The sequence below is a fragment of the Engystomops pustulosus genome, chromosome 4 (assembly GCF_040894005.1).
Source record: "Engystomops pustulosus chromosome 4, aEngPut4.maternal, whole genome shotgun sequence".
NCBI lineage: Eukaryota > Metazoa > Chordata > Amphibia > Anura > Leptodactylidae > Engystomops > Engystomops pustulosus.
Genome location: NC_092414.1, coordinates 86933474 through 86957966, shown reverse-complemented (window position 1 = coordinate 86957966; position 24493 = coordinate 86933474). Strand labels below are relative to the sequence as shown.

At 42.4% G+C, this 24493-nt stretch overlaps 1 protein-coding gene across 4 annotated transcripts; it reads left to right on the top strand.

Annotated features, from left to right (window-relative positions):
• Positions 1-940: 940 nt before the first annotated feature.
• On the top strand, positions 941-23996 carry USP44 (ubiquitin specific peptidase 44). 4 transcript variants are annotated; one of them, XM_072146597.1, is made up of 7 exons: positions 942-1154; positions 1755-1783; positions 3153-4653; positions 16647-16845; positions 17970-18078; positions 21813-22018; positions 23480-23996. In XM_072146597.1, exons 3-7 carry the CDS (start codon positions 3223-3225, stop codon positions 23656-23658), a joined length of 2124 nt encoding a protein of 707 aa, XP_072002698.1. In that variant the 5' UTR covers positions 942-1154; positions 1755-1783; positions 3153-3222; the 3' UTR covers positions 23659-23996. The 4 variants fall into 4 exon arrangements, with proteins under 4 accessions (XP_072002699.1, XP_072002698.1, XP_072002697.1 ...); XM_072146596.1 differs by having other exon boundaries at positions 1755-1812; XM_072146598.1 differs by lacking the exon at positions 1755-1783 and having other exon boundaries at positions 941-1154; positions 18012-18078.
• The last annotated feature ends 497 nt before the right edge of the window (positions 23997-24493 follow it).

Here is a 24493-nt window from a genome sequence, read left to right as displayed (position 1 = left end):
TGTATTTTTTTACAATCTAGATTTTTACTATTTGGAGCCAAACTCATGTCTGGTTTTCAAGATGTTTAGGACAAAAAAATTCAGTTTTACTACAGCTTAATTAGTAAAAATGTTTAAATGAACCTGAAATCTCTTTCAGTTTTTACAAAATATTAGGGGGGTTGTTGCTCCTGCCACATTGACTGCCATTCTTTCCACTTCCCTTCAAAATATTTGAACCTATGTTTGGCCTTGAGGGCCATTTTTGGACCCACGTTAAATTTGTACACATAACAGGGAAGGTTTGGAAATGGAATTTCATGTGCTATTCATGGCAGGATGATATGGTTAATTCTGAAGTTTCAAAATTTGCCTAAAAATAAAAAAAATAGAAAATAAGCAAACTCACACAACCAAAAATCATGTTTTAATGTATCTCAGACTGAGAGATACTGGTTTGCCATTAATCCCACATTATGTCATTAGGCTTCCTGACAGTCGTGTGTGATGGTAAGGGGGTTGCCTTACATGGTAGCTAAGAGGCATTGTTTTCTGAGATACATAAAAGACACAAGTGTCCAGACAACTTTGAGGCAGCTGAAATAGACTGATACATGTGCCCCTCAGCGGATCACGATCTCCAGCAGCTACCTCCATCCTCACGGAGGCCCCATGTGTCCACGGGAAGGACTACATCAGACACTGCAGTTACTATAAGCCGCGTGGCTTCCACCACTATGCGCCCGGCGCATGTAGAGCACACGTAGCGCCATCAATACGACTGCTTAGTGAGATCTATTGTGTGAACTGTTCCATAAGGACAATGCACGTTACACAAGGACACCGCTTCTACCAGGCTCTTCAGCACCGCATGGGATCCCATTCCCTCATGTAACATGGCGCTGAGCCGCCTTACTAAACACGCCCCTTCAGGTCGCTCTACCAATCAGGATGCGCAAGTGTTGTTGCTCGGCCTGAGGCCCCGCCCACCCCCGGCGGCAGCGCTGCTGTGTGCCCGGATTCCCCCTCCTCTCCTTGGCCGTCTCCAGACGTCATCTTCCTCGTCACCGTCGAGCAGAGAGAGCAGAGCGGCGGGCTGAGTGAAAGACACTTTGTTGTTATTGTTGTCCCCGCTCCGCTTCTCTCTCCCCGGAGAGCAGCAACACGTCTGCGCGGTGAGTGCTTCTTCTCGGCAGAGCCGGCGGCACCGGGACAATGAGACAGATGTGCTTCTGCGGCCGCGCCGGGCACATGTCACCGGCCGCTACTGCCTAGTGATGGACAAAGCCCAGGGCTCATATGTATATATGTGTGTATGTATGTGTGTGTCCTCGGGGAATAAAGTTACAGATGTAGAGCAGCTATCGTCACCCGGGGTGATCGTCCAGTCCTTACATCAGAGAAGACCTGTCCTACACCACACAGCATATGTCACTGCATCGTCCTCCTGGTGCTTTTGACGTCATCACAGGGAACATTACGTCAGTGAGTCGTTCTTACATGGGACTGCTCTCTTATACATTGCTGTATCCCCATTGTTCCCTATGCCTCCTAGAAAGTTGATGTTCTGTGTTGTGATTTTGGAGGGGGGTCTTTGTTTATGGTACCACTACCTACATGAATCCTTTGTGTCATGCAGTGATATCTATCTGCCCATATGTCATGTGTCATCACCAATAAATAGTGGGTTAATGGATTCTGATCTGGACATGTATTCACTGCATGGGGTAATCTTACACAACTTCTGAAATACTTGATCATTTCACTTTTTTTAGGATCTCTGTCTGCGGTCACTGAATGGAAGGTAACTTCTGATATAGCGGAACCTCAGCTGTAAGAACTGTTTATAATCTGTAAAGTATATTTTAATTCATGGCAAAAGAGATCCGAGGAAATAGCAGGGAATGGAAATCCAAGTTTTCGGTCATTTTAATTGGTTTATATACTTCTTGCATGTAATGAGAGGGGGGAGTGAGCATCTTCTGGGGTCCATGCTGTGCTGCAGTTCTAGCTGTACAACAGGCACCTATGTAGGGCCCAGGGCATCTCTGTAGGTGCCACTGTGTGATATCTAGAAGTTCACTGTGGCTTCTAATGTAAACAATGCAGATGTGAACAGGACTGAAGAGGGCATGGTTCTGCATATTCTGCAACGCTTAACACATGGGATACATTTACAGACAAAATAAGACATAGAGTAAAAAAAAATGGCCAGATAGAACAATAAAAGCGTGGGCCTTGCTCACAAGAGCTTACAATTTATGAGGAGTCTCGTTGAAAGCAGAGATCTACTGTTAGTAATGTAAATAACCATTCCAATGCAATGAATATTAGTGGTGGTGCTCCCTGGTACAGTCTTCTTCATGTTATTGTGCAGAGCACTACCCCTTAGACTAAGAGTCCTCTATGATCAATACAGGAAAGTGGTAGCCTTGATGACCCGTGTTGCCATGACTGCCACACAGGATAGCAGCTTTACAATAAAACTAAAACTACTGGATATAGACTTGATTTAACAATTTAGCCCCTGGTATTTTATATAAACCACCCTATCAGTGGATATTTTTTTTTTTAAAAATCAGGTAACGTTTATTAATGCCTGTAATGATAACCGTATCAGTATACAGTGACAATAACCAAATATACATAATTTCTTAACAAAATAATTTTGCCCCAGAACACCTCCCCCTTTCCCCCCATGGTCTGGCTATCCCGTTCCCTTTAAAAAGTATCTCTCTTTCCAGTGCACTAAAGGTCATTTGTGGCAATACCTGTTGCCCATTCTGTCCCGTTCCCTTCACATGCATACCTGCAGCCATCGCCTCAACAGTTCTTCTGTTCGCCAGGTTGCATTTTAAGACTGAGTGAACAAGTACAAACCGTATTCACACAAAAACCTTATATAAAAATAGTGCTAGGAAATTGTTTATGGATTATTTCTCCAGTAACAGCTGTACATTCCTTCAAGGATCATCATCATAAAATAGTCTTGTGTTAATCTGCTAAGGACACATGCACAGCATAGCAGGCGCTTCATATTTCTAGGTTTAAAAAAAAAACTAAAATCTTTTGTAGTTGATACTATCATATGAATACTGTTTTGTTAGTGTCTAGTAATGTACTGCATTTAGGATATGACTTCACCAATATAACACATCTTAATTGTCTTTTAGGCCAGAATGTACAGGCAAAAGGCCATGGACCTGTGGCAGCAAAGCTGACCCGTCAGTCTGAAGATTTAAGATGGATAAATGTAGGCATGTGGGTCGGTTACGGCTCGCTCAGGACCATTCCATATTGAACCCTCAGAAATGGCACTGTGTGGATTGTAACACTACAGAATCTGTTTGGGCCTGTCTGAGCTGTGCACACGTGGCATGTGGTCGATACATTGAAGAACATGCACTGCGACACTTTCAGGAGAGCAAGCATCCTATGGCACTAGAGGTGAATGAACTGTATGTATTCTGTTACCTTTGTGATGATTACGTTCTCAACGACAATGCCACTGGTGACCTTAAACTCTTACGAAGCACATTGAGTGCCATCAAAAGTCAAAACTATGACTGCACAACACGCAGTGGTCGGACACTACGGTCAATGGTGGCCGTGGACGACTCCTATACTTCTCATCATGGTGCAAAAGCACTTCTCCAAACGGAAGACCTCACTTTTACTGCTCTTTGGCATCGAAGACATGCTCTTTTGGGGAAAGTGTTTAGATCATGGTTGGCTTTGACTCCTAGAGGTAAACAAAGGTTAGACGAAGAGCGCCTCAGGGAGGAGGCTGAAAAAAAGCGAGAGGAAGCCAGAAAAAGACGCCAGCTGCAAAAGCATAAATTAAAAGAAGAGATGGAAAGTACACCCCCAAGAAAGAGTTTCCGCTTGCAACAACAAATGCAAACACCACCTAAGAAGGTGACACCAACAATGCAGAAAGCCAACCAAAAAACTGTACCTACCACAAAACAAAAAGTATCACAACCTACCTCTGATGAAGCACAGAAAAAAGAATTAAGTGATTCTCCAGTAAAAAGGAAACCCACTATGACCCCTGGGGTGACAGGACTGAGGAACCTGGGGAACACTTGCTATATGAACTCTATTCTTCAGATCTTGAGTCACTTGCATGTGTTTCGGGAGTGTTTCTTACAGCTTGATCTCACTCAAACTCAGGAGTTACTGGCAGCTGCAGCCAATGGAAAAACAAGATCATCTAGCCAAATACCCCCTGCTGCAAACCTGGTTAGAATAGCAAAAAAGCACACAGACGTGGAGAGGTCTTTGGTAAGGCGCCAAAGCTCTTCATCTGGCCTCAGTGGCGGAGCATCAAAGAGTCGAAACATGGAACTCATTCAACCTAAACCTAGCTCAGCGCACATTTCTCTATGTCATGAGTTGCATACTCTCTTCCAAGTCATGTGGTCGGGTAAGTGGGCACTGGTCTCTCCCTTTGCCATGCTTCATTCGGTCTGGAGGCTGATACCAGCCTTTCGTGGATACGCACAGCAAGACGCTCAGGAATTCCTTTGTGAACTTTTGGATAAAGTACAACAAGAACTGGAGACAACTGGGACAAGGTACCCAACCCTAATTCCCAGCTCTCAGAAGAAACTCATTAAACAAGTCCTGAATGTGGTCAACAACATATTTCATGGGCAGCTTCTCAGTCAGGTAAAGTAATTAATAGGAACTTAATTAAAGGCTGAACATGTGACCTGCTGTAGACAGGAGCTGTGTTGTTATGTCATAGACATGGCCTCACTGTTACAATCAATGGGGGTTTGGTTGTCACAGAACTAGAGGAAACCCACTGTATATTCTGTTGGGCTGATCCAGCTTATGTTGCTGGATTTTAAGGCATTTTGGTCAACAGTGGATTTTGACCCAAATTTGCCTCTGTTGAAAACTGACTCTTTCGGGCTGCAAAAACCGGTAGAAAACCTGCAGAAACTATGGGCGCATATATATATATATATATAGAGCCCGTGGGACTAGCTCATAGTCTAAACAACCTTTGTGTGTATGTAGCCTAAAGAGGTTTTCTTTAAAATAGACCATCAATATTAGATTAACAGGCACTATTCCGTATATTTTATCATGGCTGTGCCTATTACTGCTGCCCACTACTGCTCTGTACCATTCAATTCCAAGCAGTGCTCTACAAATAATATGGACCTGTGCTTGGTAATTAAGAAAGCTGGTGTCACAACGCTGGTGCGACAAGCAGCTGATCATCCAAGGCGTGCTTGGAGTCGGACCCCCACCATTCTCATACTAATGACTGAACCTAAGGATAGGCCACCAATATCAATGCTTTCCTTGCTAGACCTTACCTTGGTAATGCTTATGTTAGGTATGGTGCTGACATACAGGAGGGGGCCGTTGGGCTGGTCTCTTTAGATTCACACTCTTAGATGCCTTTCTTTGTATTTATCACTGTGCTGACAAATTGGAATGTGCGGCCTCCTTTGTAGACAGGTTATCTTTTGTCTGCTCACCGCCTGTTGTGTGAGGTCAATTTATCCTTTCCTTTTCTGTAAGACATCTTACAGTAGCCATAGTCTTTGAAAGTATTGAACCCCATTTGTACACCCTGTAAGGCTGATTCATGTGTATTTAGTTTCCGAAGATGTATCCATATCACAGTATATTTTCACTTTTCCATTTAGGTTGTATCATTACTGAAGTCTTTGATAAATTAGACACCCCGGATGCCAAAATCTAAAGGTGTTGATCCCATTCTGTATATTGTTCCTAGCCTTGCATATGCACAGCATCAGCCGTTCTTCCCCAGGAGCGATGGATTTTAATTGTTTAACCTTTTCTCTAACAATAGACTTAGTGGAGCTTTTCCTTTTCTGTCATAGTGTTCATTGGGAAGAAACCTTTTCACATGCATTGAAGCATAAAGATTGCATCCCACTAGGGGCAGGCTGCATCAATGCAAGTCTTCTGAGCAGTGCGATAGTGATCTCTGGACTCCCCCTTTACTTTGTGCCTGGTCATTGAAGTCTGCTGCATACTCACACAGGTTCACATATGATGTTTTATTTAGCTATATATTGCAGTAGACAAATTGCAGTCCTGCTGATTTTTTTTTTGGGCCTTGAGCTTGCAGAACTTTTAGACAAGGAGGAAGATTAGGGCCAAGTTTACACAAGGAAACCATCTTCATCAAGATTTACTTAAATCTTCATCATATTTGCGAACTGCAAAAGTTTGGGTCATGCCTCACCAAGATGCACTAGGGAAATAGAAGTATGATACTTTTTTGTCAGCGTTAGAAAAATAGCTTGCATGGTACTCCCATAGCATGCCACTCTGGATACACAATATCAAAGATGGGAACTATGCAAATCCCAGTCACTTGCTGCAAAAAGCAATATTTACGCTGCTGGTATTAAATCTTCTCAAACCATTTTTTCTCCTCACGTGGATGGGATTTGCTTTTTGTATCCAGTAAATGGTGACCTGTTTACTGCTCTCTAACTTATTTTTCTAATCTATAAAGTGAAGGTACTGACAGAAAGTGGGCACACAGCATCGCACTGAAGAGGAGCAGAGCTCACCCCTCCTCTCTCCATAGAGCAGCACAGTGTCAGCACTGTAACCCGACGCAGTGAGGCAACGTGAGCTCACCGCATTGTGACCAGGTGCCATAGACTCCAATGGGGACCGATATTTGGCAGCAAATGGTGCAGCCGCATTTCGGTCCCCATTACGTTCGTGTGAATGGTCCCCATTACGTTTGTGTGAATGGACCTTGGTGGTTTTCTTTACGTTTCCATGTCACTATCTATATTTTATAACAAGTGCAATATCTTGCACTTGTTACTCTGGTCAGTAGGAATAAATAAGTAGACTGAGGCTTGCCTTATTCTGTGGTATCTATGCAGTTACCTCATTTATAGACGTTACAATAGAAAATAACACCTTTTATAGAAAATAAAATTAATTCGTCCACTAATGATAATAGATATCACAGCTTTTCTATACCTAAGCACAGCCTAGATGCCTAGAAAACTCTCCATAGATATCAACGAGTCGGCTCCATACCATTGCAGTAAAGTAATTGCGTAAATGCTGTGACTAAAACTCAGGCAAGATGGCAACCCGCCATAATCGTGGACAGAATAAACAGAAATTGGCAGCATCTTCTTTCTAAACCTCAGGCTGCACAATAACTTTTGGTTGTTCTTCTAATAATGTAATACAACATTATGATCTTCTGTTTTTGCAACTATGTGTCACCTTGGAAACCTCGACTTTACCTCAGACCATGCCTTGGTTAAAGGAAACAACACTGGTAAATGCTACAAAACTAGTCATACCAGTGTGTAGATCTTCTGAACTATCTTTGTTCTGTCCATTTAGTAGTGTTTATGAGGAATGTAAATATTGTTTGTATACCATATTTTGCCACAAGTATAGACGCATGATGAATATATATAGGATTGTTGGGTCAGAGGAATGACTGTTGTAAAGAGGTTGGCACTGGTTATCCGAGGGCTCAGATGCCTTTCTGTTTTGGACATAAATCCTATGTAACGTCGAGTACTATACAGCAGCAGTCTTTAACCACCGGGCCGGCTGGTATATAAAACTTGGGGAAAAAATAAACCACTACTTACCTCCAGCCCTCATCTTCACCCTGCAGCTCTGTCTTCTGTCCTCAGCTTCCCTACAGTGCAGGCAGAAACACCTCTGTGCCCGCACGCACCTGTTATGATGATGTCATAAGGCGGCAACACGGACCCGTCATAGCAGGTGCGTGCGGGCAGAGAGCATAGACGTGCTTATGCCCGCACTGCAGGGAAGCTGAGGGCAGAACAAGCCAGAGCTATAAGGTGAAGAGTGCTGGGGCTAAGTATTTTATGTATTTTGGGGGGGGGGGGCTCTGCTGTGGACACTTCATTATGGGTGGCAGCACTGCTGGGCACATTTTGTGGGTGGCAGCACTGCTGGGCACATTTTGTGGGTGGCAGCACTGCTGGGCACATTTTGTGGGTGGCTGCACTGCTGGGCACATTTTGTGGGTGGCTGCACTGCTGGGCACATTTTGTGGGTGGCTGCACTGCTGGGCACATTTTGTGGGTGGCTGCACTGCTGGGCACATTTTGTGGGTGGCTGCACTGCTGGGCACATTTTGTGGGTGGCTGCACTGCTGGGCACACTTCATTAAAGATATGGACTTTAGGGAAGCTTCTGCAGACATTTTATTAAGGGGAGGCTGCTGGATATTTTATCAAAGAGTAGCAGCTGCATTTCCCAACTTAAGCCTTTACTCAAGGTCAAGTTTTTTTGTGGTTCAATTAGGTACCTCGGTCTACACCTGCGTATATGTGGTATGTAAATTTTTTTCCTCACAGTGAAAAGTCCAAAGACGGATTATAGGTGCATGGGGGTTGCTATGGAAAAAGGGGTATTATAAATATCCCCTGTTCTGTAGCCGTCTTCTTATCAAGACATTAGAAGGGGGCTACAGAAAAAAGGGGAAGTTACAGGGGGGCATTTTAGACCAGGAACTGCAGGAAATGGCACATTACATGGATTGGGGTTAGATATTACATGCGGGGAACACTATTTTATTTTCCAGGGACCATGGTAAGAGGGTTCCCCGGCTCGCTACCTGATAAAAAAAATTTTGGGTGCAGCTGGTATCCAGATACAAAAAGGTTGGGGAACACTGCTATACTGTGTAGAATTAAGCTGCTGTCTGTTATGTTATCTTGTCATAACTAGGGACTAAAATGATAAAATATGATGCAGAAGAGATCAGTCATCTCTTAAAGCTATTACTCATTGCAGGAGACTAGGCATGGAAAATTGTCTTATTTGCATATAAATGAAGTATGCATGCATCCTCTGTAGTGACTCCAGTATTAGGCCATTTATATTCATTAGCATAATACCGTATACATCAGATAAGTGTCGTACTTGATCTTCAGATTCACAGCTCAGTTGTGGAATGTGATGTGATCAGAAAGTGACCACCTTACAGATCACAGATCTTGTCCATAGATACATAGATCTGATACATAGATAAAGTTAGTATTATAGATAATAGCATAAAAAAGCCACATCAGGAGTGCTGAGAATCTGCTGTTTTGGAAGACTGTCACCCCTAGCTAAATTTTATTTTGTGACTTCATTGGTCCACCACAGTACCCTGCCCTTGTGTATTATATATAACCACAAGTATAGGTTCTTTATGAATATTTATTTTGCAGGCCTCTACATCTGAAGGTTCATTTTAATTATTGTACAGTGTTATATAATAGCTATTGATCTGAAGTTTTTACAATCTATCTATATATCTAAGTGTACATAAATGCAATGCAAACGGCTGGGGGCGAGGTTCGGCCTGATCACATATGTGGTGCCATGGAAATGCTTGCAATCAGTAACCAGCACCCGGTGTTTTGCATGCATTTCCATGCATTTTGTAAATTCAATACAAATGCTACGTGTGGCCACACCCTCATAAAATCAGTTTGTATACTTGAGGCGAGTCCTGTGTATTCATTGTTCCCTGCACTGCACTTCTTCCCTGTACCTGATTGACAGGTCTCACTGCTACCACCGTGCTGCTGGTATGAAACTAGTACTTGGGGTCTGTCTTCCAATATTCAAATACAGACATATATATCTCTCTTACTTTCCCCGGCTCGCCTCTGTGAGCCTGACGAGAATTCCTGAGGATGGGATGTGCAGCATCTGAGAGAGGCAGTGATTGTGTGTGACTCAGGGCTGCTCAGGAAGGTGGGGGTTGAGCGAGACGCTGGCTGTGTGAAAAGAAATCAACCTTGCTACTCGCCCCTTCCTTAGGAATTCTCTATAACCAGTTTAGCAGTGTCTAGTGAGGATGGTGGATAGCTTGACGTGGAACCTGCATAAAGACATCTAAAAGGTACTGTGTGTTGTTTGCAAGCGGACGGGATGGTTGCTGGGGACAGGTTTTGTTTAAAGTGACATTCCAGGTAAAACATGTTTTTTAGCACAAGGGTGTGATGTTCCCTTCCCAGCAGTGCAGCCTCCTGTCTGCTCTCATCAGACACTGTCCTGCTTAATATAAGACGGCACAAGAGTTAGAGAAATCTATGCTACCAATGATGCATCAGAAGAGCATCACATAGGCAGGTAGAAACTGTACCATATCTACCTGCTGGGAGGACAGTGTCCTAACTCTTTTCACTATATTCTCCTACAAAATGTAAGTAAGCTGCTCTTTCATCTCCATCATTATTCTCTATCATCGTTATTTTTTTGCTCGCTATGCAATTCTGAGCATGTCAGCATGCGTTCACATGAGCACTTTTATAGCATTATTTTCTGCTAAAGCAGCTACACTCCACTAACTTTGTTTATAGTCAATATTCTTTCAATAGTTTGTATATTTCAATGGAATTGACTCCCAAGGGCTGGAAATAAGACCCGTCTGTAACAATTAACATATTATATAGAGAAGATAATTCCCCTATAATAAACTGTACACAAAGTGATCTATAATGCTACCCTATACCCTTTGGTGACTTGTTACATTATTGCCGACTATGCTGCCGTGAGTACAGGTCTTTGTGTGATGTTCAGTTTGCTCAGTATTGGTTACATACAATCTGAAGCCATCCTCTCTGTGCAAGATGTCAAGGCAATCTTCTTATTAGGCCCCATTTTCTAAAGAAGGCTGCACAGAATGTAGATTTGGTATACGTAAAAAAAAGCATACCATACCTAGTTGCCAGGCTACAAAGGTCCTTTGTAGAGAGGTAGAATCTTGAGTGACACTTTCTGCTAATAAATACATTTATATTTATGAGAGGACTTTGATTTTTGTCCTTCCACAAGTCCTGGTCTTAGTCTGTGTGCAGGTGAATTCCTTTTTTCACATGTATTTCTACATTTTTGCAATACTTTCTTCCAAACACTTTCCCAAACTCCCAAAAGACTCCATCAGCCTGCCTTTAAATGTTACTCTTGAACCAACATTTTATTTGTCACCAGGATTGTCATTTTTTTTTAACTGCTTATTCAAGAAATATGACACACTGTGGATAACAAACAATGGAATGTACAGAGTAGGGCTACATGCACACTGCCGTGTTCCCTCCGCACCGTAGCACGGCGGGCACACGGCAGCGCTGGGAGAGGAGGTGAGCGCCGCTCACCCCCGCCCCTCTCCATAGGAAAGTATGGGCAACGGCGCCGTAATACGGGAAAAGATAGGACATGTCCTATCTTTTCCCGGGCTACGGAGCGGGAGGGTTCCGCACGTGTGATGCCATCAACCCATAGAAGTGTATGGGGGACGTATATCGGCCGCTCCCGTACGATGCCATCAGCCCATAGAAGTGTATGGGGGACGTATATCGGCCGTACATACATCGTAGCTTTATACATATATCAATGTAAAAACAAAGCAATACATATCTCCATGTTCAGGCCAGGCCTGTGCATTGTGAAACGTATAACGCATAAGAAGGATGCAAATACAGTAAAGAAAGTAGACAATCTCTAACAGTCACTAACATGAAACCCAGGGTAATGCATATCAGGCCGAATCAGGGGAAAAGGGAGTCTAGTGAAGGCAAATGGCTCAGTGCAACAGTTATGTCTGAGGCTCTAGGTTAGAAAGCGAGTCTGTGCCTACAAGGGAAGTAATTGCAGCGCCCCCCCCCCCCCATACGAGTACATGTATCCTATATATGAATATCAGGGATTCGTAAGGAAGCATCTGATTGATGTTGGATTTCCTCTTCCTCAGTGTGGGGGTATCGGGAACATACCATCTCAAGGCTATACATTTTCTGGCCATGAAAAGTGATTCTTGTAAGAAAATTCTATGGTAGTGGGAACATGTTTCTTCAGATAACCCAAGCAGGCATATTTTTAGGGATTACATGGCATTTGTAAGGAGAGCAAGTCGTAAGGGAAAGCAGTTACCCGTTTCCAAAAGTGTGCACACCCAGTACATGTGCCAAAAATCTGAGGGAGCCACATAGTGGACAAGCAGTGTTGGGTGCATGTCCCATTCTGTATAGACATATTGGAGTAAGATATGCCTGATGTACTCTATAAGGTTGTGTTATTCTTTCATTCAATGAGGGGTAAACCCTGAGATAGGAAGAGAGAATATCCCTATCCGTCTCATCCTGAAGATAAGGGATGAGTTCCCTCCACCTACATAGTAAAGAGGAATGTGCATCTCTTTGTGATATGGGATGGGTATAGACAGTTGAGACTAAACCTCTCGGGCCCTGTGTTTTATATATGCCAATCAGTGGGTTTTTGGATTTGGGTTGGGCTTTTTTAGGAAATTGTTCTGACCGTGCATGATGTAATTGGAGATACCTGTAGAACCAGCGCCTTTCCAGGGCATATTTAGCTTGAAAATCTGTAAAGGAAACCAGTTTGGGCAATGCTGTATTTCACCATAGGGGCATATCAGCAATGGTGTCAGAGAATGAACTACAATTTTAAAAATGTCTTCATCAGCATTCTGAATCATTTCAGGAGTTTATATAAGTTTAATTCACATTACCTGGATTCCTGCCAGCAGCGTGTGGCAAGTCCCGGAAGAGAGGGCAACTGTAGCCTGTGTGTGCCTGTGTCCTCATGCCATGTAAAGCAGAGGAGACTGACGCAGACACACACCGGCTGCAGCTGTCTACCCCTGGGAACTCCCCACACAGTAATATACACTCACCGGCCACTTTATTAGGTACATCTGTCCAACTGCTCGTTAACACTTAATTTCTAATCAGCCAATCACATGGCGGCAACTCAGTGCATTTAGGCATGTAGACATGGTCAAGACAATCTCCTGCAGTTCAAACCGAGCATCAGTATGGGGAAGAAAGGTGATTTGAGGGCCTTTGAACGTGGCATGGTTGTTGGTGCCAGAAGGGCTGGTCTGAGTATTTCAGAAACTGCTGATCTACTGGGATTTTCACGCACAACCATCTCTAGGGTTTACAGAGAATGCTCCGAAAAAGAAAAAACATCCAGTGAGCAGCAGTTCTGTGGGCGGAAATGCCTTGTTAATGCCAGAGGTCAGAGGAGAATGGGCAGACTGGTTCGAGCAGATAGAAAGGCAACAGTGACTCAAATCGCCACCCGTTACAACCAAGGTAGGCAGAAGAGCATCTCTGAACGCACAGTACGTCGAACTTTGAGGCAGATGGGCTACAGCAGCAGAAGACCACACCGGGTGCCACTCCTTTCAGCTAAGAACAGGAAACTGAGGCTACAATTTGCACAAGCTCATCGAAATTGGACAGTAGAAGATTGGAAAAACATTGCCTGGTCTGATGAGTCTCGATTTCTGCTGCGACATTCGGATGGTAGGGTCAGAATTTGGCGTCAACAACATGAAAGCATGGATCCATCCTGCCTTGTATCAACGGTTCAGGCTGGTGGTGGTGGTGTCATGGTGTGGGGAAGATTTTCTTGGCACTCTTTGGGCCCCTTGGTACCAATTGAACATCGTTGCAACGCCACAGCCTACCTGAGTATTGTTGCTGACCATGTCCATCCCTTTATGACCACAATGTACCCAATATCTGATGGCTACTTTCAGCAGGATAATGCGCCATGTCATAAAGCTGGAATCATCTCAGACTGGTTTCTTGAACATGACAATGAGGTCACTGTACTCAAATGGCCTCCACAGTCACCAGATCTCAATCCAATAGAGCATCTTTGGGATGTGGTGGAACGGGAGATTCGCATCATGGATGTGCAGCCGACAAATCTGCGGCAACTGTGTGATGCCATCATGTCAATATGGACCAAAATCTCTGAGGAGCTTCCAGCACCTTGTTGAATCTATGCCACAAAGAATTGAGGCAGTTCTGAAGGCAAAAGGGGGTCCAACCCGTTACTAGCATGGTGTACCTAATAAAGTGGCCGGTGAGTGTATGTATAACTCTGTACATTCCATTGTTCATTATCCGCAATGTGTTTGTCATATTTCTTGAATAAAGTTTGTTGGGTTTTTTTTAAATCACATTCCTGGTGACAGGTTCCCTTTAAATTAAATGTTGGTACAAGAGTAACAGTCAAAGGCAAGCTGATGGTGTCTTTTGGGAGTTTAGGGAAGTGTCTTGAAAAAAGCATTGCATATATGTACAAATGCATGTGGAAAAGGGAATCCACCTGCACACTTATAATAAGCAGGACAGTGCCTGATGAGAGCGGACAGGAGGCTACACTGCTGGGAAGGGAACATCACACTTTGCTCTTCCTATATGTGCTAAACTAAACATGTTTTACCTGGAATGTCACTTTAAACAAAACCTGTCAGCAGCAACCATCCTGTCTGCCTGCAAACCACACACAGTACCTTTTATATATCTCTGGCAGGGAGTCAGGTAATATAAAATTAACTGTAGGCTATTGGAACCTGTCACCAACTAAAAATGACATTCCTGCTGACAGGTTCGCTGTAACCAAGTAAGAATGGATTTTACATAGTTGTTTTTGCTATTTTACACTTTTTTTATAACTTGTTTTTACTGTGTTGCCATAAAATAAATGATAGTTCTTTTACATTTTGTGCTCTTTAGTGCTGAGCTGCCCTGACCCATGTTGGCATTTGTGGCATTTTATGTTCTGTCACCAGAGGTGTCCTTTTCCTTAAAGTCTCTTCTGAGTAATCTCATTGGAAAGCAGCAGGTGGTGTTGTGCAAGTCAGATAAGAGTCAAGTGTTCGAGGTCAGCAGTTGTTGGGATCTAACTTTCAGATGTTCCTCTCCTAGAAATATACTAAGTGTTTGTAAAAGTTCTTCTCTGATGCTATGGACCTTGTTGTATGAGAGTCACTTTCATTCTTCATATAATTATTATGTGTCTCAATCACATCAACTGATTGCTTTGTCAGGAGGGTTGACTGCCAATGTATCAAATATATATCATTGTGGTCTGTATCCTATATCAACCAATCACACAGGAGTAGGACATTTTAAGAGCAGAATATAGAATTAATGCTGTGCTGTGATTGAGGGCAAACCTTAAATATTTGACATAGTAGTGTTCCAGTATTTAAAGGGGCTGTCCAAGACTGAATAAAAAACAATGGTGGCCGGGAGAAGGCTGCTTAAAAAAAAAATAAACATTTACTTACCTTCCGGCATCTCACGATGCCATCGCTCCGCTCTGTGCCCCATGTACACAAACAGGGGCATGGAAACCGCACTGCATTCAGTTACAGGCCAGCGGACGTGGCCAACCACGCCGGGAATAGGGGGTGGGTGGGCGCAGCTGGTCAGCCAGAAGCTAGGTGCAGCTTCTATGCTGTGCTGCTTACATGGGGCACGGACCAGAACCATGGCAATAAATGTTTATTTTTTTTAAGCAGCCCCCTTCCGGCAACCATTGGTTTTTATACAGAGCAATGGTGAGGATGAACACAACCTCCGCACACTCCTGGGAATGTTCTGTTGTTGCTTAAAATAATATGAAGCGTTTGTAATCTTAACCTAGTGAAATACTACTATGCCCCATCTGGTTATCTCCTCAGGGTAGATTAGAATCTGGGACTTGACCTTACTATGAGCATTCATGTGGAGCGGGGATTATGTGAGACACTCGATACCATCTTCAACTCAGATTACATTATACTTTCTAGCCTTATAGATGGAGTGGATGGATAAAAGTACCACTTTCAATTTGTGATTTTTGCAGATGAATTTGTATGTAAGTCAGAACTGTACATCTTAAAATTGTAGCTCCAGAAAAAAAAAAAATTCTGTCCTATTGAAAATTGTATTTTCAACATTTTTTTTCTGTAATGGAAACAAGGATTATCAATAAAACTTTCATTACAGACACATTACACTGATCACTGCAATCTGGGCTAAAGTAAAGCATCCAGAGAGCTTCACCAGAGGTCACAGTGGGCAGAGAGGTCCGTCTGTAACAATGGGTTGTCTGTAAGTCAGGTGTCCTTAAGTAGGGGACTGCCTGTACTTGCCCTGAAGCTGAGTCCAATTCACTCTGCTAACAGATCCCATGATGCCTTGTGTTCTTTCTCAAAGTAATTTAGCAATAAATCCGTTTAGTTTCCCACAAGTAAATCCACTGAACACTGCACAGTGTACATACAGGATGTATATGGTGACCAGCCTGGCAGCTTCCATGGAGGAGCAGGGAACATGTAACAAGTGAAAGAAATCAGAAGTAAAATAGTTACATGACGTGTATAGTCTGTGCTATAGTCTGTGGGGTGGGACTTTTTTTTTTTTACACCACTTTCTAGTTTTACCTGTAACTGGGGCATTTATAAGAGCCCTGTTGGGGGAACTGTCTGATCAGATCTGTACTGGGACTGATCAGACCCAGCAGCTCTGATAATCCTCTGCATTCATTGCATAGAGCTACTTCAGCACTATGCAGTGAAGATAGTAGAATGCAGAATCTTCTCCCAAGAGTGTCCGGCTGCAGACCTGAGGCCCGTGCCCACTGATGTCTTTCGTCAGTGGATAGTCAGGATCAAGTTAAATCACATCCTATAAGGTAACATATCTGTTGCCATCCTTATGCCCTTCTGAACTGTAAGGCAAATTTTGTGATGAAATCCCACTTTAGATATTATGTAGTCATTCAATGTAGCACTGGTGAATGTTATGTGCATTACTGATGTGATTGTTTCTTTTTTTTTTAAACAGGTCACTTGTCTTGCCTGTGATAATAAGTCCAATACGATAGAACCCTTCTGGGACTTGTCACTGGAGTTTCCGGAGAGGTATCACTGCAATGGAAAGGAGACGGCATCCCAGCGACCCTGCCTGCTAACTGAGATGTTGGCCAAGTTCACTGAGACGGAAGCTTTAGAAGGGAAGATCTACGCCTGTGATCAGTGCAACAGTGAGTAGATGCAGTATGTATTCACAAGGATATTCTGGTCTAAACTTCTCCTAGGAATACTTTACATGTTCTGGTTATTCTTTATGTATCTCCTCATGAGTGGTTTTAAAGTGAATCTCTAGTTACACAAATCCTTAACAGACTTGAGCCTCATGTACACCTTTAGGGCGCTTCACCTAAGCCGTAACCCAGGCAAGGCATGCGGTCAGGGGGAGATGGGAGATGAGTGCTCCTCATCCCTCCCATCTCCATAGTGAGCTGGGAGGCTGTGCCGCAATACGGCCAGGAATACGACCTACTGTTTTGTTGTGCGACCGTACGGCTTGGTCAAGGTACAGTGAGACACGTTGTTGTCACTGCACCATGTCTGCATGTAATGGTATTCATGTAAGGAGCCTCCTCTGCAGGATCCCTTTTGGACCGGCTCCCATAAACTTGCTATATTTTTGGTAACCAACAAAAGAAAAAAGTGAGCATGTGTTTGCTAAGAAATATATAAATTTTATTGATATACATTAAAATTAGAACATCGCATGATTCTGGGTAGTTACAAGGCGAAGGCAAAAATGGGTGCTGGGCAGCATCAATATACAGTGGACATTAAGGCATGGTATTAGGTAACATCATAAAGTGCATAGTGCAGGGCCCAAAATAAAATCCATCTTAGAGAAGGTGGTTAAGCGCTAAAAGGCAAATCACAAGTTATACCTGAAGGTTAAGATGCAGTAGGCGCATAGAGTAAGTGCTGCCCAGCACCTCCCAGCTATAGTGCTGCCCAGCTATATTTTTGTATTGTAAGTCACCCAAGACTTTGTCTTCAGAAATCAGAATGCAAGATCTATGCTACAGCAGCTTGCTCTTGGGGGGAAAAAGCGTATACTGATACATCTGTTGTAAATAATAAACAAGCCGCTTATACAGATCCCTGGTATGTGTCCCATTTCTCACAATACCGGTGTTTATCGCCATGCATGACACTGTATAAATGATGAGATTAATACCACTACAGCTAGTGGGGGCATGGAATTCATAGCTGCTGCCTCATCAAAGATGAAAATGGCAGGAACGTGGTCCGGATAAGGAACACAACTTAAAATGATCAGCATATTTTATGTAATTTGCAGCCAAACGCAGGAAATTTTCATCAAAACCAGTTGTCCTTACAGAAGCCCAGAAGCAGCTGATGGTGTGTGGACTACCTCAAGTTCTGAGACTGCATCTCAAGAGGTTCAGGTGAGTAATAGAGTATGATGTTTCTTTACCTTATACATTGTTACATGACGATCATAAAGTGTATTGCATTCTTTAATATTAGGGTCTGATCACTCCTAGTTTTGTGGACAGGTTTAGCATGTACACCAAGAAAGCTCCTGGTGTACCATCTGTCCATAGACACATACAAGCTGTTGGAGGACTCCATTTGTTTTGCATCCATTAGGAAACACACAATGAAAAAGTGCCTATAAGGACTATCAAAGTGAGTATGGAAAGTATTCAGATCCCTTTAAAATTTTGTTTCATTGCAGCCAATTGGTAAGATCAAAAATATGGCTTTTTTTTGCTATTTAATGTATACTCTACATCACATCTTGCATCTTGACAGAAAAAAACTAAAATGTAGATACTCTTGACCAGGATTCCCCAAACTACGGCCCGCGGACCGTTTCGATCCGGCCCCCGACATTTGCCGCGGCAGCGCCGGGGCCTCGTGGCCTGCGACAGTCAGGCAGGAGCCTCCGTCCGTCCGGACAGGAAGTTCCTGCCTGTCACTGTATAGTGCTCGGTGCGGCCGTAAACGGACGCTCGAGCACTATTACTAGAGCGATGTGGCTGGAATACAACCCCGGCGTACATCGCTCCATGAACTAGGCTGCGCGGCCGCGTGATGACATCATCACGCTCCCGCGCACCCCTTCCTTCCCGGACACGGCATGAAGAAAGAAGACGCGCGGCGGTGAGTACAGGGTTTTTATCTTTTATTAAAAAGGGCAGTAAAAAGATTGTGGTGGCCGGGGGCCAATAGTTAGGCATGAGGGGCAGTATAGGAAATACTTTATTATGAGGGGCAGCTTAGGAAATAATTAATGGTGGAGGGGCAGTATAGGAAATAATTAATTATGAGGGGCAGTATAGGAAATAATTCATTATGAAGGGAAGTATAGGGTATAATTAATTATGAGGGGCAGTATAGGAAATAATTAATTATGAGGGGCAGTATAGGAAATAATTAATTATGAGGGGCAGTATAGGAAATAATTAATTATGAGGGCAGTATAGGAAATAATTAATTATGAAGGGAAGTATAGGGTATAATTAATTATGAGGGGCAGTATAGGGTATAATTAATTATGAGGGGCAGTATAGGGTATAATTAATTATGAGGGGCAGTATAGGGTATAATTAATTATGAGGGGCAGTATAGGAAATAATTATTTATTAGGGGCAGCATACGAAATAATTAATTATGAGGGGCAGTATAGGAAATAATTAATGGTGAGGGGTAACATAGGAAATAATTAATTATGAGGGGCAGCATAGGAAATAATTAATTATGAGGGGCAGTATAGGGAATAATGGTGGAGGGGCAGTATAGGGAATAATGGTGGAGGGGCAGTATAGGGAATAATGGTGGAGGGGCAGTATAGGGAATAATTAATGGTGGAGGGGCAGTATAGGGAATAATTAATGGTGGAGGGGCAGTATAGGGAATAATTAATGGTGGAGGGGCAGTATAGGGAATAATTAATGGTGGAGGGGCAGTATAGGGAATAATTAATGGTGGAGGGGCAGTATAGGGAATAATTAATGGTGGAGGGGCAGTATAGGGAATAATTAATGGTGGAGGGGCAGTATAGGGAATAATTAATGGTGGAGGGGCAGTATAGGGAATAATTAATGGTGGAGGGGCAGTATAGGGAATAATTAATGGTGGAGGGGCAGTATAGGGAATAATTAATGGTGGAGGGGCAGTATAGGGAATAATTAATGGTGGAGGGGCAGTATAGGGAATAATTAATGGTGGAGGGGCAGTATAGGGAATAATTAATGGTGGAGGGGCAGTATAGGGAATAATTAATGGTGGAGGGGCAGTATAGGGAATAATTAATGGTGGAGGGGCAGTATAGGGAATAATTAATGGTGGAGGGGCAGTATAGGGAATAATTAATGGTGGAGGGGCAGTATAGGGAATAATTAATGGTGGAGGGGCAGTATAGGGAATAATTAATGGTGGAGGGGCAGTATAGGGAATAATTAATGGTGGAGGGGCAGCATAGGGAATAATTAATGGTGGAGGGGCAGCATAGGAAATAATTAACAGTGGGGGGAAGCATAGGACATAATGGGGGAGGGGCAGAATAGGAAATAATTAATTATGAGGAGCAGTCTAGTAATTAATGGGGGGAGGCATATTCAATAATTAATGAAGAGAGGTCCCAGTATATTAATTAATTGGGCCAATATATAAAATAGTTCATAAGGGAGTGCAGTATATTAAATAATTAATTGAGGGGGGTACCAATGTATTATGTACCATGTACCGCTATTTATTTTTAAACTTAAGTCCGACCCTCCAACGGTCTGAGGGGGACAGTGAACGGCCCCCTACGTAAAAAGTTTGGGGACCCCTGCTCTTGACTGTCCCAGCCGGAGCCCTGATCTAAACCCACTTGAGTATCTCTGGAGAGACCTGAAAATGGCTGTGCACCGATGTTCACCATCTTACCTGAGAGAACTGGAGAAGACTCATGGCTGTACTAGATCAAAAAGTGGTTTTACCCAATACTGAGCAAAGGGTTTGAATACTTATGTGATTTTTTAGTTTTTCTTGTTTAATAAATTAGCAAAAATATCTACATTGAGTGTACATAAGTGAGCAAAAAAAAACCTTTTTACATCATATCAATTAGCTGCAATGAAATAGAGTGAAAAATTTAAAGGAGTCTGAATACATTCTGTACCCACTGTACTTCACTACAGAGACATCCAGAACATTGGCAATAAATCTCTGCCTGCTGCCAAATTTGGCCCCTCCCACTTTTAGTGGGATAGTCATTTGCCCTTCACTTTTAAAATATGTTGGGAATTTTCCTGACCTATCCTTAAATTTCATGGAAAAACATGATGTCAACCTAGCCTTACAGTATGTGTAGAGGAAGATTAGCCCTGTTTTATCATCAGTTTTTAGAAGTTTCCCTTCTGAAAACTGATCTGTGGTCCATATAACCGTTCTTGCGATCTATGTGTCGTCAAAAAAAAAAAACATTGATGCCACTAGCTTTTTCCAACCTCATGAAGGGTCACATAAACTATAAACTGATCTGCAAATACAGATGACATCCATATTTTTCATTTCCCCAGACAAATATGAGAAAATTAATAGTAAAATAAATAAAAGTAAAAATAATTTTAAAGGAAACTTACTACAAAATTTATCATGATAAACCAGGGACACTTACTCAAAGATCTAGGCACCGTAACTGTGATAATCTTTTTAGATTTGTTATCCATGGCTTCTTCCTTCTAAAATCAACTTTTAAAACTGTTGTAATCGGCCTGAGAGGCTGCAGAGGCAGTTCCCGGAGCCCCTCTATGCTGCAGATTCATATGCTGTTATACTCTGCAGGAGCACTTCCCCCTCCCCCTGTGTACTGGAATTTCCTCTGTTGCAGTGACATTACATCAGGCAGAGGGAGGGGGTGAGACAGTCTAACATCCTGCGAATCTGCAGAACGGAGAGGCTATCATTAGCATAATTTTGAAAGTTTATGTTTAGAAGGAAGGAGGCCATGGATAACAAATCTAAGTAGCATGAGAAGAGCCAAGGTAATCTGGGGAAGAAGCACGTTTCTCTTATATATATTACAAATTTCTTTGTGGTTCTTTTTGAGTTTTGTAAAGCTTGTTGAAAAGTTGGGCATTTTGTAGATCAAAAATTCCTCTTTTTTTTTTTTTAAATGTACCTCTAGGTGGTCCGGCCGCAATCATCGTGAGAAAATTGGGGTACATGTCCAGTTTGATCAAATGCTAAACATGGAGCCATATTGCTGTAGAGAATCAACTGCAAGCCTGAAGCCAGAATCTTTCATTTATGACTTGTCTGCTGTAGTGATGCATCATGGGAAGGGATTTGGTTCTGGGCATTACACCGCTTTCTGCTACCACCCAGAAGGAGGTAGGGATTGTGCCCTGTATTTCGTCTTATATGGATACTCTGTGTTGCCATAAAACAGTGTGAATGTCTGTATGTTTAGCATGGCTTTAGAAAAGCAATCTGTCCACATAACCATACCTCATCCAACTCATACAAGTCTGCAACTTGTTTTTATTGAGCTATCCAAAACTGGATGGATGTAAATTGGCAGCAGCACTGGACAGTCTATTAGCCCAGACAGTCTTATAATGCCCCAGATATATTACAGTGGCTGAGGCTGAAGAATAAATGTTTTAATGGTTACTTACACTTACTTTATTTGTTTGCTTATTTTACACCTACAAATTGCACCCACTAGTGATTAGTGATGACTGTGCAATTTTAATATCAGTTTAACAAAATTTCCCTATGAATATTCCCTATATATTCATTGTGTTTTGTAACTTTCATCAAGGAACAGTACATACGGGAAGGTGGCGATGTGATTACTGTGTACACGCTTCACTAGACTATGCCAAGACCTATTATGTAACCATAAATATATGTTCAGTTTAACATGGTGGTTTTCCTAACACAACTTAAACTGTGTCCATGGGACAGAAGATATACAGTGGTGCTCAAAAGTTTACATAACCCTGCAGAATTTTTTTTTTTAGAGAATACGAATGATGACGCATACATTTTTTTCACTTCCGGTTAGTGGTTAGGTGAAACCATTTATTGCCAAACTGCTGTATTTTCTTTTTCAATCATAATGACAACCAAACACATCCAAAGGTCACATAGTAGTATACTGTGTATTGCCCCATCTAACATCAATGACAGCTTTAAGTCTTTTGTGGTAATTAAAGCACTTAAAGTTGGATAAAGTTGCCCACTCTTCCTTGTAAAAAAAAAAGCCCCCAGTTCCTTGTTCTTCTGTAGCCAATGAGCGGTCAACTTGGCTTTGTGTTCTGGATTGTTATCATATTGGAATGTCCACATTTGCCTCCATTATTTGCTGATGACTTGCTCCATTCATCTTTGCTTAAACTTTGGCCAGGTTTCCAGTGCCTTTGTAGCTCACACATCATCAGCGATCCACCTCCGTGCTTTACAGTAGGAATGTCGTTCCTTTTATAATGGGGCTTGTTGACAGCTCACCAAATGTAACGTTTATCATGAATGGAAAGACGTTTTTGTGTTCTCATTCATTCTATGAAAAAAGGCCAAGAAAGCCAAAATTCTGCAGGGGTATGTAGACTTTTGAGAAGAACTGTATGTCTAGTAAGTTCTATGGGACAGAAACCTGTATTCTGCTGTTATCATTATCAATCCTAGCGGCCACACACGCAGCATCACTCTATTGGCATGGGACCTGTTTTCGTGTTGGCTGAGGGTCCTAATGGGCATCCTGATACCCTCGCTGTTGTTGGGAAAACCCTCGCTATACAGATTATATTTTTAAGGCATAACACCATTCTTGTATTTGTTTTCGTCTAGGATTCTGGGTACATTGTAATGACTCCAAGTTGCACACGTGCACCGTGGAAGAGGTCTGCAAGGCACAAGCTTATATTATATTCTACACCCAGCGTGTTACTCAGGAGAATGGACATTTGTCTAACAGGCTATTGGGTTGTGGCACCCCGCCCAGCAGTCCACCGTCTTCACCATGCTGAGATAATAAATGCCCTCAGGAATCTGACTATGATGGCAGCTTACAGTCCGTAGAAGGGGCAAGTGTTAATTTTTCAGTATGTAAAGGACTTTGTTACCGAGTCACTTGGTATAACACGTGAACAATGTCGCCCTGTATGACCGGGGCCGAACAAACTTGTATGACTTTTAATGTTTTTGAGCCGGTTGCATATGGTAATTGCCCCCTTAAGCCTCTCGCCCAGGGGTGTCGGCACCACAAATTTAAGAATGTGATAATATTCTTGTGTACTATATGTTTATACATTTTTGTATGGTATTAAGCACTCTAAAATAGAATAAAATGATTTTAACATTTGTATATTGGCAATGTATAACTTTCTATCAAACTCTATTTTTTACTGTTCCCATGTAAATTTTATAGTTCATACCTCAGGCTGCATTTTTCACTTTGTGATTTATGAATGTCATTTTCTGGTTTTAAATTTTATTTCTCCTTTTCATTTTAATACATCATGCATTGTATTTTTACAATTCCTGTGTTTCTGTGGTTTCTTTCTTCCTGTAAACCTATCGAATTATTCTTCTCTGGTTATTTCACTAAACCGCATCCATCTAAGAGAAAGTTTGAAAGTTGATTATTTTTAGATTTGTGCTTTTGAGAGCCCCGTACAGGTTATAGATTTATGATAATGGGGTCTATAGCCTGCTATGGCCCTATACTGTACATCAGTGTGCCTCGGATTTAAAGGGAATCTTCCATCAGAAGTAGACATGATGGTAGATTCCTCCTGCCACCCTCAGCCCTATTCTGTAATTAATTTGTACTGGAACATAATCTGTTTAAAAATGTTATAT

Coding starts and splice junctions, on each gene's coding strand:
- USP44 (XM_072146595.1), top strand. CDS start 3,223: ATGGATAAATGTAGGCATGTGGGTCGGTTACGGCTCGCTCAGGACCAT. Junction 18,079..21,812: donor CTGCATCTCAAGAGGTTCAG/GTGAGTAATAGA, acceptor ATGTACCTCTAG/GTGGTCCGGCCGCAATCATC. Junction 22,019..23,479: donor CTGCTACCACCCAGAAGGAG/GTAGGGATTGTG, acceptor GTTTTCGTCTAG/GATTCTGGGTACATTGTAAT.